General features: G+C 36.2%; 2 protein-coding genes and 1 long non-coding RNA gene across 3 annotated transcripts in view; all 3 read right to left on the bottom strand.

Annotated features, from left to right (window-relative positions):
* LOC146145704 (uncharacterized) overlaps positions 1 to 19,903 on the bottom strand; it is a 51,543-nt gene that overhangs the window by 15,407 nt on the left and 16,233 nt on the right. The gene's annotated exons all lie outside the window — the stretch shown is intronic.
* On the bottom strand, positions 2,413 to 17,553 carry LOC146145705 (uncharacterized). The gene is made up of 18 exons (XM_083390066.1): positions 17,529 to 17,553; positions 17,220 to 17,381; positions 15,807 to 15,938; positions 14,333 to 14,563; positions 13,739 to 13,873; positions 12,908 to 13,129; positions 12,042 to 12,167; positions 11,590 to 11,675; positions 10,667 to 10,883; positions 9,616 to 9,756; positions 8,857 to 9,032; positions 7,766 to 7,914; positions 6,777 to 6,906; positions 6,540 to 6,640; positions 5,992 to 6,181; positions 4,930 to 5,020; positions 4,097 to 4,210; positions 2,413 to 3,741 (listed from the first exon to the last, which is right to left on the bottom strand). Exons 1-18 carry the CDS (start codon positions 17,551 to 17,553, stop codon positions 3,539 to 3,541), a joined length of 2,631 nt encoding a protein of 876 aa, XP_083246192.1. The 3' UTR covers positions 2,413 to 3,538.
* Positions 18,368 to 19,125, bottom strand: LOC146145706 (uncharacterized). Its single transcript, XR_014498686.1, has 2 exons — positions 18,950 to 19,125; positions 18,368 to 18,725 (listed from the first exon to the last, which is right to left on the bottom strand). It is a non-coding gene; the product is annotated as an uncharacterized LOC146145706 (long non-coding RNA).

A 19,903-nucleotide genomic window follows, 5' to 3' on the forward strand; every position in this document is an offset into this window, starting at 1 on the left:
TACCTGTGATTTCAGTAATGCCATATATTAATACTTTACCAACGTTTATAGTTGTTTGATATCCTGATGGCCAAAACGAGCTATTCTTTTTCACTTTGTTTGTAAGTGTTAAGTAATAGTGTATTGTTTCGAGTTTGGTGAAGTTGTACCTATAGCAAAGTGACAAGAATTATCCTGCATGTTTGTTCTGCGGGCATGTCTGTACAAACTGTTATCCGCTTTAATGAAAGCTATAAAATTATCCGTAACTGTAGTAATACAGCCTTCTATCATACTGTACGTCTGTGATGCGTTCAAATTTATTCCTTTCATCCATATAGTCACTAATTAAGACATCCTTCAACATTTTTTTTTAATTTATTTTGTAACTCTTTTATAAAGTTTTTAAACAACCTACAATACCACTCTATCCAGCTGACTAGTACAAATTCGTAAAAACAAGTAATTCTAATTTTCGTGCAGCGTGTAATAGATTTAAGATAATGACAAGACCCAAATACATCGTCCTTTCTCGATAGAGTCTTCCGAATAAGACGTTTTTAACCTGGGTTTACCGAACGACAATCTATAAAGCGCAGAGTCAAGACTGAACAAAAAAGTAATTGTTGTCAACTTGTCATTATGATCAACAGTATTAAAAAAATATGCATTTTAGTTCCAAGTGAAAAATTTAGTTCTCAAATAAAACCTAAACTAAGACCAATCCATAACGACTCCCATTTATTTATAGAGTTTGCATTTCTAAAACTATCATTTTCGATTACAGGAATAAGCAAAGACAGTGCACGATAAAGGAATACAGGTTTACTTCGATGTCAGTGCAAGTGGCGTATTGACCTATTGTTAAGCTCTTTTTAATATTTATTCGCCGACGTTGCTTTATTGCCTGGAGTAACTTCGCCGACGTGCAATAAAAACACACAACTGGATATTGCTTGTTATTGTTACTTCAGGCAATAAAGTATGAACAACACTCGGAAAGTCATAGTTTTCCCGTTGATTTCATAACCATCCTAGCGTAAGTTTAGGTTTCTTAAATGGTATCGCCCTGATAAATAAGTGTTGATCGTCTCAAACGCTCACGACCTTCGCGATCCCATTTGCTGACGTCATAAGTCGCCCATTGCGTTCGAATCAGCTCGTCGCGATCTGTTGTGCCTGTCGTTAAAGTATGCTTTGACACGGTCGCGGTTTCCAATGGGGCTTGGGCGGTGGCGCATTCCCAAAATAAGTTGATAGCGTGCCCAATAATGATCGCCGTTTTTTAACGTTTGTGTTGTAACCGTGGGCAACCGAATTTCTGTGAAACGGCATCCTTTGAATTTGAACTTTGACAAACGAAAGCTTTGTGCTCGAAAGGCCTTTTCACAACAGTGTATAACTACACAAAAAGTCCAACCCTTGCGGGTATATGCAACATTAACATTACGAGTAAAAGCAATATCGAGTTGCGTTTTTAATTATCTGTCTTTGCAAATGTAGGCCTATAGTGTTTATACATTAAGCAGCTTTGTAACTCTGCAAACATTTCTAGGATTAAATCTCACAAACGATAAATTGTTCTGTTGAGTAAAATTCACACATATGTGTGTTAATAACTGAGATCTAGTTGCTCGGTTCAGGTCATAAGTTTTAATAAAATAATATCATTAATGTGTTTATTCTATTCATGTGTTCCAATATATTTAATAACCTGTGTTTAAAAAATGTAGACCCTTTATAAATGGTTTTGACTTTTGATTGCTTTTTTTGCCACCATTGGTTTTACTAATAGATTCGGGATAAAGGTACATCTTGTGAATTTATGATAGAAAATATGTCGAAAAATGGCGGTAAACCTGAAACGTTCATTGTGTATTTTGTTGGGAGGATGGATTTATCCTTGACATTACTATTAAATCTATTAATAAACTGCTGCTGTTAAGAATTGTATCAATTTGTTCTTTCAGCAATATTTGTTACTAAATTCACGTTTCAAAAGCCTATACAGAAAATATTCATCAGTGTAATTTTCTTGATATGTGCCATATTAAACATGATATAAAGAAATGTGGAATTTCGCGAACTGATTAAGGTTCTGTGGCATTTTATGTAGGAAGACGAAAAAAATACGAGAAACAAAAATATGTAGAAATAAAAATAAGGAAGGCCTTTAGTCTTAGTTATCAAGTAATACAACTTAACACAAATAACCCAATTTATGTTTTTAATAAAATTAAACAAAAATTGAATTTGTTTTTTTAATTGAAATATAAAAAAAATATTGCATTCGTATACCTTACCGTATACCTTACTTGCATTTCGTATACCTTACTGCCTCAATTTTCAATGTTCAAGTTAGGTAATATAATAAAATAATAACTTTCTGAACTACTCTTAGATGATAATTGATACATCCATAACACCATACACTTGTTTAAATTTTTCTCTTTTTTTTATTGTTTTTACATAAATTTGTCATCTACCACGATACAATGCATGAGTATACGTGCAAAAACTGTACTTGAACGAATAAAATACCTCTACGTTAAACTATGTCATTGCTATTTCTTATGTGCGGGCAAAAGCTGACGAGCGGGCATTACGTTATGAGGTTATGCTTTTTGAAACTGTTAACAGGAAAGGCAAGATAGGTTTGAGTTATAAGGAATGTACGCCGACAGCGAAGTATCGTTTATCTAGTCGAATAACATGATTTGATTCGTTCGTTACTGCGTCATTTATAGTCCAATGGAAACAAAAACATTCCAGACAAATCTAAAAACAGATAACTTGTGGAAAAAAACAGTGAAAATGTCCTTATCAATTCGTTACGTACAGCAAAGGCAAATAGTTATGAAAAAATGCTGAATCACTTGGAAAGTAAAAGCTTTGAATACGATATTACTATAATTTTAGTTCGTATATGAAATGTTAAAAAAAAAATAGCACAACGGCATTTCCCACTGAAAATATTTTGTTGCTTTTGGACTTTGCTAAATTTGGTTTGTACTTTGTACAACCTGTCAGCAAAGTAACGAATCTCACACGCTAGACTTGCGAGCACATACATGAGCTACCTTTATAGAGTTCTCTACGTTATGAAGTTTAAGTAGCACTACATGGCAGAAACCGAAAAAAAAAGATTGGGAAGAATTTATGGCGAGTTCTCATCACTTCTGTTCTTGTTTTAGATATTGTGTTGCTCGGTCAGCGAAGTTAGGGAAATCATTTCCCGTGGTCAGTATTTACAGCGTTCAAGTTGGACGCGAAGTTTCTCTTGTTGCGGCGCTGTTCAAGTTAACTTGTAGTTAAGTGCATAGGCGTAGTTATTGCTCTTATCTTGCAAAGTAGACAAGGGCAATTTTCAACCAGTCGTCACAAGTACGTTCATTTTCATTCTTATTTGCGAATGGTTTTAAGCTAGCAGTAATTAGGCAGATATATGTTGATTTGAAGCGGAAGCTGAAAAAAGCATTGCGAGAAAATAAACTAAAATTTCGAAAGGATGGAAAGGGGAGGTCAAATAATTACATGTTGGAACTGTTGGTTTTTATTTTTAAATCGCCTTGCCGTTGATATGGGTCATTCCGTACTCTTTTTGAGTGACGTTCTGTCGTCGCATAACGAAAACAGCCAAAGCAACAGCGATGAGAACAAATACGACAATAGCCAAGCCCACCAACACCCAGAGTGTTGTGCGGTCCTCCGAAGCTATAATCTGGTCATCTTCTTGTGGCAGATCTACAAGAAGTTTTTTTTCTATTAGCACATGACATATAGTTAGATTTTGAAATAGAACGACTTTTTATGAGATTCCAAAGAGAGGTGTATTCCCCAAGTTATTACGGCATCACCAGTCTCTTAATTTGATTGTGATTTATTACAATTTTTATTAAAATTAATACGAAGATTGCTTCCTTTTTGTTGTTGTTATTGTCGCCATTTACATTTAATGACGAGGTGATATATTACAAAAATAAGTGAAATATTTGTAGGCAAAAACTCATGGTGCTTTCGAAATAAACACCTCTATATTGTAACATACTAAATCTTAACTTTGATAGGTCTGTATAGGTTGTATTAAAATGTACTGAAAGCGCGAAGTTTCTAATACCTTGGCATCTTCCGTCGGTATGCTTGAAGGTCCCTTCATAGCAGACGCACTGCTGGATAAGTTTAGCATCAAGAACGCACAGTCCGTTGCCGCAGTCCTTCCGGCAAATATCCTCTGAAATTGCGAGCGATTGTTTTAGATTAGGAATCATTTTTTTTTAAATATCAAAGCCCAGACATAACTATAGGTAGATTTGGAACGTGTCGGATAACTCTTCATATATTTTTAACATAGTGAATAAGTTTATTGAATTTTTTTATAAAACTTATGGAGAAATGAAATAATATTTTCTTGATAAATGACTTCGTAAAATTGTAATTTGATTTATTTAAAACTTGTTTATCGTTTGCACTCCAGTAACTTATTAATAAAAAAGCTACAAATAAAAGTATTCGGTCTTCATGAGGCAATTCATGACTGTCAGAAAAGTGCCATATGGTTCACGAGCCTTATTTTGGTCTCATTTAGTTTATTCGAACAACGATAACACTGGTCAACACCAAGTTTTAAACGGAGATGTGATAGATTGATTTTTTATGTGTTTTCGGCGCGTTTATGTAAATAAAAAAGTTAGATGTCAGACGTTTTTACGGGCCTTATATATCATCGCTGTGCGTTGATATATTTTTAAGATGCGATGTGCTAGAGAAAAACGAAATGTATATTCCACATCAGCGCGAAAAAATACATCTAAGATAAAACATTCACATTCTCGCTTAAAAAAAAGTGAAATTTTGTTGACCAGTGTAATCGTCAGTTGCAAAATACAACCATGTACAGTGGCAGTTGCTTTAACCTGCGGGCAAAGTGCGCTTTTCTTGCACAAACTTTACCTGGGTCTCTGCTGAAAGAAACGGTTGCGGTTCCCTCCAAGTCACGCTTTTCCAAAAGGTGTGCCGACCTTCTCCTTCGTTTTTTCGAGCACTAAAATATACAAGGTTTTCCGCTTGTTATTCTGCCGACACGTACAACCTCTCAATGACGATGCTTAAATGACCCAGTGAAACGTTTATAAAATTAATAAGAATATCAAAGCCCATACAGAAGTAGCTATCATTTTGAACGTTTCAAATAACTCTTTATTCATTTTCAACATAGCTGGGCTTTGATATTCTTATTACGTCTTACTACAACCTGCAACCATTATGCTCCAAAGTTTAGAAAATTAATACGTCAAAGTATTTTCTATTTTTATGGCCTTAAAATACTTCTTAGCTAATAGTTTAGTTCTCCTTAGTCAAATTTACGGGTATCACAATAGGATACTTAGACGCATTAAATTGTCGAACTTTTCTATGTGTGTTTTAAACGCCTTCAGTGAAAATTTGTATATGGAGATATTGTGTGTTGTAATTTCCTACAAAATATATTCAACTGTTTAGATTAAATATACTTTTTTGGCAGGCTGAGATTATTATTACGATTATTTAATTATTATTATCATGACTATTATGTCTGGTAGTGGTAGTAATAGTTTATAGGAGTGCTTTTCAACCTTTAAAATAACCTATCGCACTTTTTTATTTCGAAATAATTTCATCGGCACGAAACAAACTCAGTTAGTTTACAACCTTTAGTTTTCCCTATTTGTGAAATACCAATATAAGGCTTTGTGTATAAAAACCGTGAGCCTTAACCGATATAAATTAGATAACTTAAGCTGCAATTAACCACTGAGAGACCATTCCTGTACTTGTCCTAACGCTTAAATGGGCTCACCAGCTTACTTGATTACTGTATTACACATAATGAAAAATAATAATACACACCATTTTCATGCGCACGACGTTTGTCATCCGCATTATTTTTATCCGCACAAGTACCATCCCACGGGTTAAAAAGCACTGGTTTACCTATCAAAAGGAACCAAGTCGTCCAAATTCACATGGACTTACCGATACGGTACAGTTGCTGGTTGCTGGATTGCATAGCGTGACGGTTAAGGAGGAGGTTGTCGTGGAGCTTCCTGACATGAAGTGAGCTTGCACCGCGACCACTGCAAAATCAGACTCTACGTTCCTTACAAGGCTCAAGGTTTTTAGAACTTCTTCGTTGTCGCTGGTTGTGGCAACGGGACAGGAGTTTCTATAACAACAAAATGTCATTAATTTATAAGGGCATATTTCTCGGAAGGTTGTATAAGCACTTCACCAGTATTGTAAAAAAAAGTCATTTTAAAATAGTTAACATCCCCGTCGATGCATTTTCAAAAAGACTAAAGTCCAAGTCAAGTATTTTGCCAAAAATATTAAATATTCAGTTCCAGTTAAAACATTATATTAGAGTTAGTAAACTCCAAGTCCAGTTATTGATATAAACCTAAACACTGTTTAACAATTAAAGCCACAAATGGTTTTACTTGAAACATTTGACATAAATAGCCTGATTCAACCAAAAAAATGGTGGTATGTTCTTGTATCACAAATAAACCTTAAAAGCTTACTCTATTAACGGAAAAACTCTTGATGGGTCTTCGGCAGCTGAGGTGATGAATCTTTCGACCACTAACTTGAAGTTGTTGTTCAGTGTACTACCCGTGCTAATCTAAACACCAAGAATTTGTGAGGTAGACAAAGTGCTTTTTCCTTGAAAAATAACATTTTGACAAAAAAAAACTTAAGGTACTGTATTTTTTTGTCTTTAAACAGTCGCATGATAAGAGTAACGCAAAATTCTTTACCTTAAAGTAAAGCATGTCGTTGGTTTTGACATCTCCCGTGACTAGCGACGTTAGTCCCGCGTCCTTGTATATCTTTGCAGTGAAGTCGACGTTGTTGATTACATTGTTTACTACCCCAGCGATGATTTGCCTATAATTTAAAAGCCACACAGAAATATTAATCCACGTTTTGGAGCATATTGGTGGGAGGTTGCAATAAGACGTAGTAAGAATATCAAAGCCCAAACCGAAGTAGGTAGCAATTTCAACGTTTTGTCTTTCTCTTTATTTTTTTTACATGTAGAAAAAGTTTTAATCCATGTATTTGCAAAACCTAAATTTACCCCAAATCAAAATAAATTTTTTACTTGATTTTTCAATTTAATGTTTGGCAGGTATTACTTAACGAGTAGTTTGTGTTCATCAGCTAACAGAATAGGCCTTATTCAACTGTCTGTACTAGAATATTTACATTAGAGCAGGACGTCCTTTGTTTAGGTAAACCGAGTGACTCCTTTTAAGGTTTTATAACCTTTGCCAATTATAGTTGTGTTATCAGGGTAGATACGTGTAGCTACCGTTGCCTTCAAACGTCACGCACATTTAGCGCGGAATGAAATAGTTCTGCTATCTTGAATATAGGTGAAAAGGCCAGCACAGCGTTGCTATGTATTTGCTACAATCCATTATAACCGTCATGTAACCCAGACGAATTTGAATAATAGATGTATATAGCATTATTATTTAGGAAAAAGTTTTTTATCCCGTGTATGCGTTATTTTAACTCGTGCTTACATAGCTTAATTTGAACAGATTCACTTCGTTGCCACACGTCATCAATGGCCTCAAAACAAAAATCATTGGCACAATTAAAGATGAGAAAAACCAGCGTTAAAACATCGATTGTCATTTTGGCTTGGATAAATCCAGTTTATTAATCTTAAATTGTTTACCCAAAATAAACAAGGCTGTAAATGCCAAAACTAACGAGTTGAGAACGATTTACTCACGCTTGTGATCCATTGACGCTTACGGAAAGGTTTTGCGAAGTCAGGAATGAACAGGTAATGGGGAAAATCCTCTGGAAGCCAGACACAATAGGACCGGATTGCGTTGTGAGGTTCCACTTGTAAAAGACGTAGCTGCTGTTGGTCTCCAACTAAATGGAACACGTTTTTGGATAAATCAAAAAGCAGCATATTCTTTCACAAATGAGTATTTGAAGCTTGTTGTGCGATACGACCCCGCTAATGTTAAAACCTTCCGATTTTAATTCAAATTAAAATAAATTATGGTGTTCAAGCATTGTTCAATTTAGTCAGTTTTGACAACCAGTAATCCTACCAACCTCCGATGAGGGTATTTATTGTTTTCTTTTATTATTTCCGTTATCACAAAGCGTAAGGTTACCTAAAATACCAAGCTTTTAATATTAAATTACCTAATTATTTCGCACAAATACTGGTTTATCTCAATTTGTTGTCTTATGCTGTAGGTTAGGCTTGACATACTTGCAATGGTCAAACATAATTTGCTAAAAATAATCCTCTAAAAGCTTTCACTGCCAAAATTACTGACTATACAAGATTAAAGATAGACAGATATATCAATTTACCATATCGGCCGATATTTGGCTTCTATCGATATATCGGTATCGGTAAATGTAGGCCGATACTTTTGCCGATATTTTAGTACAAAAATATGATATAATTTTTCCTGTACAACAAACAACTTATCAATTTTTTTATCAAAACAAAATTCGTTTCAGCATCCCGCAAAGTTAATATGCAAAATTATAGTTTAATATATAATAGAGGTATTTATACTAAAACATTATTAGGATTTTATTTTCAATTAATTCAAGTTTTGAACATTTCTCAGGTATATAAAAATAATCGGTATCGGGTATCGGTTGAAAAGTTGTAAAAAATCGGGTATCGGTATCGGTCCAAAAAATGAATATCGGTCGATCTCTATACAAGACAAATGCCCATTTTTCTCGGTCATTCTTACTTCTACCTCAAATTGTGTGTTGGCATTTACGCGCAAACATTTTTTGTTTAAAACACTCATCCCAGCTAATGTATTCAGCAGCGCTTACAGTAACTTCGGGGTTACAGGCTCCGTTAATCTTCCAGTAATCCGTTGAGTCGTTGGTCGCGCTGCAGTTGCCCAGCATCAGCCTCGTTTCGTTGGTAAATCCGTTATCCTGGAAGTACCTGGCCAATGCCCAGACCTCAACGCTACCGCTGTGGCACGTAAAGTTGACGGGAAAGGCTGTGTCACAGAGATACATTTAATTTGAATAATTTCCGTTTTAATCATGATCGATATATTACGAAAGGGATTGTCGGTACTTGGGTAGATTTTTTTTACGATTTTGATGACTGGTGTTATACCCATGCTTCTAACTATAAGCATTTACACATGCTACTTCTTTATCTAGGTGCTCACTTATGTGTTTGTAGCAACAGAACACCAAACACGTTTAAACAAAACACGTCAAAAGTAACGACCTCATAGAAATTTTGAACATCTTTTTACAGTTAGCACCTTAACGGTTGGGGCTCAACAGAAATTTTCTTGTATGAATAAAATCCTTGCAACATGAAGAGCTTTATCAAACGTTACTTATTGTATTTACAGCAACTAATTTTTTGAAATACAAAGGAAAAGAGGAAAAATACCTCACTTATACCTAAGCTATGATTACCGGTTAAAATAAGTGCTTAATTTGGCAGAACAACAACGTACCCTTCGTTGGTATGCTTTGGACGTAAGTTGAGCATTTAAAATCAAAAGATAACCTCAGAAATTGGATGGACACTATTATATGACATTAGTTACATTGGTTACTTACTGCACGTGGTTCCGACTTCGCCGGTTGCAGATAGATCGGCGTAAGTGTTAGGGCAGGCGCAAGTAAAGCTGCCGTTGGTGTTGGTGCAGACCGCGTTCGGGGAACAGTTGTTGTCGGTACTGTTCGCACACTCATCGAAGTCTGAAGATTTTGATTTGTGATTTTTATATGTTGAGTGGCACACAGGTATCAATTTCTCGGTGAAGCGTGCAACGATATGCCCTATTTATCGCTTCGGCAGAATACTCTAGTCTAGAGTCTATAGCAAAGCTGGCAATTCAGGTAAGACACTATTGAAAGATCTTAAAATATATTTGATATATATATATATATTTTGCCAGCAAAGGCATCGTCATTATATCTTCATTCGAATGAATATGATTTGATTTATTGATTCATTTAAAATTCCAAGTTGGGTCGACATTTATCTTGCAAGGATCAAGGTGAATTCCATTCACATATTCAGTGCATCACTCTTTATAGCTTTCTAACACTATTTGCATCGTTGTAATGCACCCTTTGTTGATACTAAAGTGGAAAGAACATTTATTTTCTATTTGTTTTGAGGCGACAAGGCGAAAGTGGGAAACATAGAATTAGAAAACAGGTGGCAAATATATGGGAATGTAGGGGGGAGATGAAAGAAATGTGTCATAACAGCACGTCATTAGTTTTTGACCCTTTTCTTTATTGATGGACCTAGGCCTAGGGTTTCTAGTTAGGACACCTAAATGAAACTGTTCATGTTTTATCCTTTACAATAAAGTCGTAAACGACCCCAGAAAAGGCCCCTTTGCACTACAATTGCGCTGAGCTGAGTTGATCGTGAAATTTTTCTCTCTATAGCTGCGCTAAGCTGAGCTGGGCATACAAATCGCTCCAAAACGTAACGTTTTTCCATAGGTGCAGTGGGATTGAGTTTAGCGTAGCGTGAAAAGCTCGAAACAATATAATTTAAATGCAAATTACGCGATGCTCAGATCAGTGAAGCTCTACTTTAAACGGGCCTCAAAGCCAACACCTCGCTTAAGTGATCCTTCTGATTGCTTACCATCTCCTGTGGGAACTTGCGATGAGATAAAAGCGGTAGCGGTGTGTGCTTTCAGCAGGGCTGTGAACTCGTCGGCCGTCTGGGTACTGCCGTTGAACTTAATGTTAAACACCAGCTGTGTATCGGTGGTTCCAGTAATGTTTTTCTCGTAAGTGACGTTTGCCTCCCTGAAATCCAGCGCTGTGCCGTTTGAGATCTCCGTTAGGATGATGTTGATCTAAGGATCGGAAGGGTTAAGGCATTGGTTCCCAACCATTTATGGATTGCGGCACCCCTCAGAAATAATAAATAGATTGCGGCACCCCTATGACATTTTTCCGTAGGTGATTCAATAGAATGTCATAATAAACTGAACTGGAACAACACACATCAACTCTACACAATGCAGGAAGTTTTAATTGGATTTCTTCCATTTTAATCTTACATAAAAGTAGTAAGAGTTGGGCAAAAATGAGATTCTTAAAAATTCTTAAATAACTCTCGGCACCCTTGAGCATTAGAGAAAACATTTTCACACACTATAAGCTCTTATTTCACTTGAACATTTTAGTTACGGCTCTTTCAAAATAAATATTTGATAAAAACCTACAAGCTTGCCAACTATTTTTTACTCAACGCGAATAGCCGACATTTCATAAAATCGACATGTTTTTCTGTTTTGTAAGTTTTCCGCAATAACTCATGTGATCGTCGTTGTAAAAAAATCGCGATAATTTTTATTTTTATTCTTTTTATTAAAATTGCCTCGAAATCTGTATATATCGTTATTCGTAGAGTTTAGCAAAATATTCACTAGATGTAATTAACTATTGTTGACGTTTACCATGGAAATTTGAAATTCGGATTGAGGGAGTGTACACTCACTAAACTGTACCTCGTGGCCCTTTATTTTTTTTTTAAGCAACCGTTCGCGCTGTGCTTACCTGTCCTTGGAGATCTGCCGTAGTTTCGCTGACCGATGTAGTAGCGACCGTGAACACCGCTCGGTAGTCGTAAGTGTTGTCGGCCGCTGTAGTAAACGTAAGGCATCGTTTTTACGGAAAGACAACAAGGATTTTTTTTGGACGGATTACCTATAATGCGCTTCTTTGTAATTGCATGGATCTTTCGACAGATGTTACAATTTGGGCTTTTGTAAGAGATTTATTTAATTACACACCTCCAAAACGATTCGATTTTTGCCTTAAAAATTTCCCAGGTTAAATATTTTTTTTAATAGGCGTAGAAATAAAAAGCAAGTTGCCTACGAAGAGTGTTTGACAATTCCATTTTTGCCGGTGACTATGCAAGCTTCATGTCAACTACAATATTGTTTCTGCGCATTGGCTTCAAAAGTAAAGGGCAATTCGTGCTTAAAAGACATGAAAGTACTCACGGGTGCAAGCGACTCCGGTTCCAGCGAAACCGGTATTACAAGAACACGTGAAGCTACCAGGTGTGTTGGTGCAGGTTGCGTTGGCGTGACAGTTGGATCCACTGCCGGAGAGACATTCGTCTATGTCTGTGGGTTACAAAACAAAAAAATGATAGAATACTTTTCAGAGAAAAATTACTTTCAAACACAACTTTTAAGTAAATAAGAATGACTAATATTTTTTTGCAAGTCGAATAGTTTGCTAAACCTGATTCCCTACACGGTAACAAACGTTAATTGTAGGTCAATTTTGCAGTACGTTAAGACTATAGAGTCTTCAAAACTTGGTTTTATATGTTTTACATGAAATGTTACATCTGTATAATATCACTCCTTTCTGAAAGTAAGGGTAAATCAAAATTTTTGAACAAGTTAACATTAGTACAACGTTGGCCGTAATCGTTCACCAAAAAGCAGCTTCAGAAGTGCTAGACCACAGTTGTTAAACACATATATGTGTGTATCTTTCATTGGAAGTTAACATTAGTTAAAGTCAAACATTGTTCCGTTGATTATTGCCAGCCGTAAAGGGTTGTGGAAAATGGGTTAAAAATAGTGGCAGACTTAAAATTTAAGCCTCGTATTATACGATATAAGCATAATAAAAGCAAAGGGGCATACCAACTTTAGCTAACTGAAACATACATATACACAATGTGCAATATGTGATCAGACATATAGTACACAAGATGCCTTTAAAGAGGTCTACTGAGATCCGTCAGTCTGATCAGGATTGTAATGCAATCAAGGCCAGGCTAGTAAAACAACTATAGCCTGCGGTGAGGTTCGAACACACGACCTCCGGTCATAACAACTTCAAGTGTCGCGGTCCGGGAATACACAGAAAGCAGAATAGAACTTTTTCAGCTTACCGTTACACATGGTGTAAGGGTCCCCGGTAAATCCGGAATTGCATGTGCAAGAAAACCCGCCATCCATGTTTGAGCAAGAGGCATCCGCAGCACAAGGTGAAGTGGTATTCATGCACTCATCAATGTCTGGAAGAAAACATTCCATTAAAAACCGAACAGAATGTAGAAATGCGTGTTCTTATGATCTGGTAATTGTAAAGTCGTACTGGCCGACGATAACGGTTGGTCTATCATTCTTCAGGTCTAATGAAATCAATCGCTTAGACGACCCCTTGTGAACCCGTTATGCATTTTGTGATAAACAAGCCCATAAAAGTGTAGAACGACGCCAGAACTTTGTTGTTTAGAAAAAATTATAACACTGTAAATTTTTGGACTCATTACAACAATTATTTTGAACTAATAGATTTGCACCTAATATTACGTGTAGGATTCCTTGTATGGCATGGTGGCTTGGTAAGATAAACTTAAGCCAAACGTAATGGGAGACTTAAGTGATCAAAAAATGTTAAAGGTTGATTCAACATTATATCACAGCAAAGTTTTAAACCACAGCCCATTTTTATACTTCCAAATAATACGCGAGGAGACAAAAGTTAAAGCTATGGAATTAAACAAAAATTCACGGGCCACGGATAACGGTTTCGGGCCCTGGTTTAAACTACCCTGCTGTACGCCTATACTGTATGTGGTAGCATCGTCACAATATAATGTCAAAACAATGGATATTCCAAACAATTGATAACAGTAAGGTGCTTTTCAATGTTGTTTAAATTTTCTTCTTACCAACGCAGACCAAAGGATCCGTCGTGGCATTCAACGTATAGTTAGCATCGCAGTTGCAAGTGTAGGAGCCGATCGTGTTCAAGCAAGTGCCGTTTGATCCACACGTGTAGTTGTAAGTGGTGCACTCGTTAAACTCTGTGATATACCAAATCGCGGTTAAAACAGAATAAAGGGTTTCACCCTTTGAGAGAATTTTCCATACTAAAAGGGTCATTTTTCAAGATATTTGTTTAACACATTAGCTTCGCAGTGTACTGTAGGTGGACATTGCCATGACGAAATTAACAGGCATTTTCTATTAAATTTGTAACGTGTTCTTAAATATCGGGACGTTTCCAATTGCCTGAGCCTGAAACTTTACAGATTTTGTTTTTGTCTCAAATTGCCTGAAATGCTTAAATGGATAAGGACGAATGCCTGATGGAAAATAAAAAAACAATGTTTTGGAACATAAAATATTGTATTTAATGATTAATAATAATTCTGGCATTTTATGACAAAATGAATTGAAATTTATGATAATTTTTTTTTTTTTTTTTTTTTGTGTTTGGGGGGCGTTAAATTTTAGATACAATTCTCCAGTTACAACCTTACCTTCGCAGTAAGTCCCGTTGCCACTATATCCCCCTTGGCAAGTGCAATTAAAGCTTCCGTCAGTGTCCGTGCAATCTGCGTTGGCGTGGCAATTATGCAAGCTGGTGGCACACTCGTTAATATCTAAACGAGAAAAGGTCAAAATCAGCTGAATGAAAAACCTTTTTGAATGGCCCTTTTCCCTTGGACAGTGACCCGCGTTAGGCAGCCCCAGGGCCGTATGGCAGTAGAATTAAAATTAAAAATTCGGCAAATTTGATCGCGAAGAAACTAATTTGTCTATAGTGATTGCAGTTTCGTCCTTTAATTTGCCAAAAAAATACTAGTGTTGTTTTCTATAAATTTTACCTAACTGGGTGATTCATAAATCGTGAAATAAAGTATACTTCAAATTTGTGTTTCACAAATTTGTTTGCACAAAACAAATGTGATAATACATCAGGCTACAACGCTGATTTTGTAATAAAAAACAATTCTCTCTCCTGATGTAACATGTAACAATGTGACTTGTCAGACACATTTATAATTTTTTTAAGAGTGGTGTGCTTGACTTTGCGAAGTCGGTAAACTATTTTAATCTAATAGTAATTAAAAATAATCGCTGCTTGTATGTCCTTTCAGATATATATTTCAATTAAAAAATACCGGAAAAACTTTTCAAAACACGAGATGCGATTTAAATGATGGCTTTCATATCGTCCTACGTACTGGTTAAAAGATACCTATTTCCCCAAGGAATTTTACTCTTGTTCGCCTTCCTGGTCTATGTATGCTTTCCGATGTTTATGCGCGGCGTAATTGTAAAGCAACTGCTGGAACATTCGCTATTCACTTTCAATGAAGCGCTTAAAGCCCGCGTTGTGTCCTTACCGTTGGCTTGGCGCAGAAGTAGCTCCCCAGACAACCGTATTCACTTTGCACCCATTTAATAATCACAGGTGGAAATGACGGCTACGATAGTCGATTTCATTTATTTCAACGTAATTTATTTTCCTACTCTAATTGTAGTTATTTTGCATGGCTTAGTACTATTTTCAGCAACAGAATTTTGCCGTCCAACAGAACACCTAACGCCGACGAAAAAAGTTCTAAAGATTAAATAGCTTAAGAAGCGCACAACTTCAAACAAAATCAGCCCACACTAAGGTAATTAAACTTCCAATATAAAACATGCATTTGGTCTAGTAAATGGCATCATTATATTTTATACAAATTAAAAGTAAAAAAATATTTAAAAACTTAAAAATGTGAATCCAAAGCTATTAACACAGGACAAGCTGCATGTAGCGCCAACCACTGAAGAAAATTTTACATAATACAGACTAGATGATTATACCCAAATTGATCTGAATGTACATTCAGTACAATTGTTTGCAGGCTAATAGTTCCATTTATTACGACTCGACCAAAAATACACGGAACAATCGTATGTTGCTCTCTAAATGGAAGGCAAGCAAAAGCTATTTCTACTTACTGTCGCACGATAATGTGGTATTGATAAATTCGTAGCCCGAGTTGCACGTGCATTCGTAGGAACCGGGAGTGTTGTTGCATGAGGCAGTCTGTGGGCCACAAATTGTTGTGTTTTCTAGGCATTCGTCGATATCTGCAATAACACAATTGGCATAAATCAAAGTGATAAGTTTATTTACTAGTTCTTTTGTTTTCAAAAAATAGTAAATTCAAATAAGGTAACTTTTTAAGGAACATGTTTATCATGCTGCTTTAGGCAACCACATGCATTGGATGAAGTTTTTAGGCAACCACATGCCTTTGGACGGTTGTCAATCGTGTTTGATAAAAAGTTAAAATCAATTGGCATGCTTGTCTGCAGGAAATTTTAACCCCAAAAATGAAACATAATCCCGACAACTTTTGAGTCTGCATGCATGAGACAGACACACATAGATTTCCTACTTTGTGTTTCGCAAACAATATTGGAAAAAGAAAAAAAAAACTTTTTGAACTACCTGTTAATCATGTGGTGGCGGGTCGCAACGTCTTATGTTTTAAGGTTGAATACAAAACCTTAAATCTAATTTTTTTTCTTATATTCTACTGTATACTGTCGATAATACCTACTACTTAAAATATATTTAATCAAAGATAAACGGTTAATCTTGTTCGCAATGCTATTTTATTGGATAGATTCCCCTTCCCCGGACAAAGAATATTCGCTTAAATGCTTATACAAACGCCACGAACAAAAAACCTTATTTGCAAATAGTCAAAACCTATATAGCAGGTGGCCAACCAGCCAGATTCCAAAAGCAGCATTTCTCTTTTTTCTTATTTTCAACATTTTAAAAAAATAGCCTTTCACCCCATTTCTTACTCACTCCCACCAAGCGATCGCACGATGCGCGAAAAAAACTTGCCTTAATTAGGTTAAATAGACAGTTTATAGGGAGACGCGACGCATTGATTGAAAAATGCAGATTTCGCGATATAATCGCATTTATCAATATTATTTGAGTTGGAACCATCAATTTGGGTACACTATGCACGGATCTGTAATGTAGCTTAATAATAAATTTCAAAGCCAAAAAGGTCGAGTAGATCGACAGCATCTTGATTAAGACGTTTTGATACGAGCTTGTTACTAACTGAAGAGGATACAAGTTCGTATCGAAACGTCTTAATCAAGATGCTGTCGATCTACTCGACCTTTTTGGCTTTGAAATTTAATATTATGGAACCATCAATATTCCATAATCGAAACATTTTAAAAACTAAGTGCAACTTGAACGTAAGGGCCGCATTACCCGGGTAAAGAGCCGCATGTGGCTCGCCAGCCGCGTGTTGGCCACCTGCTATATAGTGTCGATTTGCGAAAAAGCACCGGCGTTTACCGTTGGGCTACCGGTGTTTTACGTTACTCAGTTACCTGGACAGAGGGTACCGTCGAGAATCAACAAGTTGTAGGCCTGTGTACTTGCGGTCTGATTGTATCCGGGGTTGCACTTGCACTGTGCAACGCTGTCGTTGAGGTCTTTGCATGTTGCGTCCGCGGCGCATGGAACTTCTCCGGTTGCGCATAGGTTGGATACTAGAAGTAAAGGATTAAAGCAATTCGCGAACTAGGGTCCGCCAGGAAGTTTTAAGCAGTCTATGCCACGTCCTAATACTCATTGGCTTATAAAGTTTATTTTTGGCATGCCACTTATTTTCTTTGAGTTTTAATGATATAAACCACCTCGTAATGATATAAACCACCTCATATTAAGTATGGTTTAGCTGAGTAGTGGTTTAATTGTTACAGTAATTGTTGTACCGTGATTTTTTTAATATCCCCTCCTAAAATTAATAGGCCTATGTTTAAACATTTAGGAAAATTAAACTTTTAGGAAATGTTGACTACTGGAAATACAAGAATGTGTTTTGATATTTTTCTTTTCTTCAAATAAATTATATGTTATTATTTCGACTTGATTGCAAGGTCTGTTGTCGCGTCGTTAAGCAAACAGACCTCGAGTGGGCCTGCGCGTTTTTCTTGCGCTTCAGGTTAGGTCAACATGACAACATGACAATGTATGAAACATAGAGATAAAGGGTGCACCACGTACGCTTGAAATAACACAAGTTATTATATTGGGAACACTAAACACGGATCTGTTGATTATCTTCAGTAGAAAGAGAGTGGCCCAAATAATAGATAAAAGATTCATTCTTTTATTAGCAAACGTTACTTTGCGACTTCCTTTTTCTGTTTATATAACGTTCTAAAACGTCCGAGCGTATATATAGTGACTCGTTTTTATCTTAGTCTCACTTACTGCACTGATGATGGCAAAAGAAATTGCCGAAACGTTTGCTAATAAAAGAATGAATCTTTTATCTATTATTTGGGCCACTCTCTTTCTACTGAAGATTATTATATTGATTCAATAATAATGTGGCCTTCCAACGCACCACCGTTTAAAGTGTGGTTAATTTGAAAACGTTTATGAAATCTGATGTATGAAAAATGGTTAAAAAATAGTATTTGTAAGCCTTGTGTTTGGCTCGAAAGCAGTCGCATTGCTCAGTTTCCCACAAATATTTACAAATTTGGGTATGCCTTGTACGGATATGTAATGTAGCTTGATAATGAATTGGAAAACCAAAAAGGCCGAGTAGATCGACAGCATCTTGATTTACATAAATCAATACAAATATTGCTACAAAGGTGTATTAATATATCATTAAAATATTTGCGTCACCGCTGCTTGAGCTTACGAACTACCGCCATAGTGCGTCATCAAAATGACAAACTTACTTAATTGTTTTGATGAATCAAATCCGGCGAGTATTGGAAGGGCGATCGATACGTTAGTCGAAGCCCTAACTATTATAGTAGATGATGTTATCAACGTAAATGGGTCGGTTGACGTTTCGTTGTAGATCACGAAAACTGAAAACGTAAAAACAAGGTTATGAAACGATTAGTAGACAACATATTTTTAGGTTAATTATGAAGCTGAATTTGGTATTTTCTGTTTGGTCGTAACTGACAAGAACTGATATTCTCGTATAGCCTACGAATTAAAATCGTTTAATTGAAATATTGCCACGACTGCATTGCAACCCCAATAGCTATTTATCCTACTTGCTTCAATTGAATAATTTGGGCATCACCTGCGTCGACATCCACGGATTCTGAAACCTGGCTGAAGACCAGCACCGTTGCAAAAACGGCAAGAAACTGAGAAATTCCCATTGCTTCTTTTTTGGAAGATTTTATTCGAGCAGAATGTTGACTTGAAAGTTAATAAATTTGTCGCAAAATAAGGCTTCAGGTAGCTCGCTTCTAAAAACATGTATTTCAATTCTGTGTTATAAATTTCACTTATGTGGGGCTTTCAAATATTCACTAATATCAACACGTTGGTGTAGACCGTTTGACGAAAATAAATCAAACTAATAAAAAATAGTTTATTTCGCCTGTTTCACATGAACTGATGTTACAGCGTGTTCCGATAAACATCTTTACGATTTTCGCCAAAAATCAAATATGAAGACATGGTTCACGGTTTAATTTGAACAAGAACGTCTCTCACCGTTTGCTCATCTAAAAATGCGAATTCGTTTGAAAACGCTGCCACGTCTAAGCATTACTCATTTTTTGGCTGCACAACTAAGGTTTTTCGTGAAATATAATCGCACAACATGGTTTAGAAAAACGGTTTATGATTACGCTTATCCTCGTATTCTTTTATATCGTCTGATTTAATGACAACGCGTAAACTTACTGATCGTCCAATTATTCGTTAGACGCTTTAACGTCGCTAGAAGAGGCGCATCTATCTAGTCGAGTGGTTTAACCCGTTTGCCGTCAATATTCACTTTCTGTCCCCTTTTATACACAGACCCACCCAGGAGATTAGTTTCTCCCTTTTTTGTCGTACATCTTATGACGTCGAAAGGCTTTTTTTCTCTACCGTGTCAATGTAGAGACGCATATCTGCGCATCATAGCACAACGATTCACACCCCAAACGTTTATATTTGCACATTCGCTAAATGTTGCGTTAGGCGCGACATAATATCTGCCTAGCCTTCTATGCGCTTCTTGCTTATGAATGTGAAGCGA

This window comes from Ascidiella aspersa, chromosome 5, assembly GCF_963924565.1.
Source record: "Ascidiella aspersa chromosome 5, kaAscAspe10.2, whole genome shotgun sequence".
NCBI lineage: Eukaryota > Metazoa > Chordata > Ascidiacea > Phlebobranchia > Ascidiidae > Ascidiella > Ascidiella aspersa.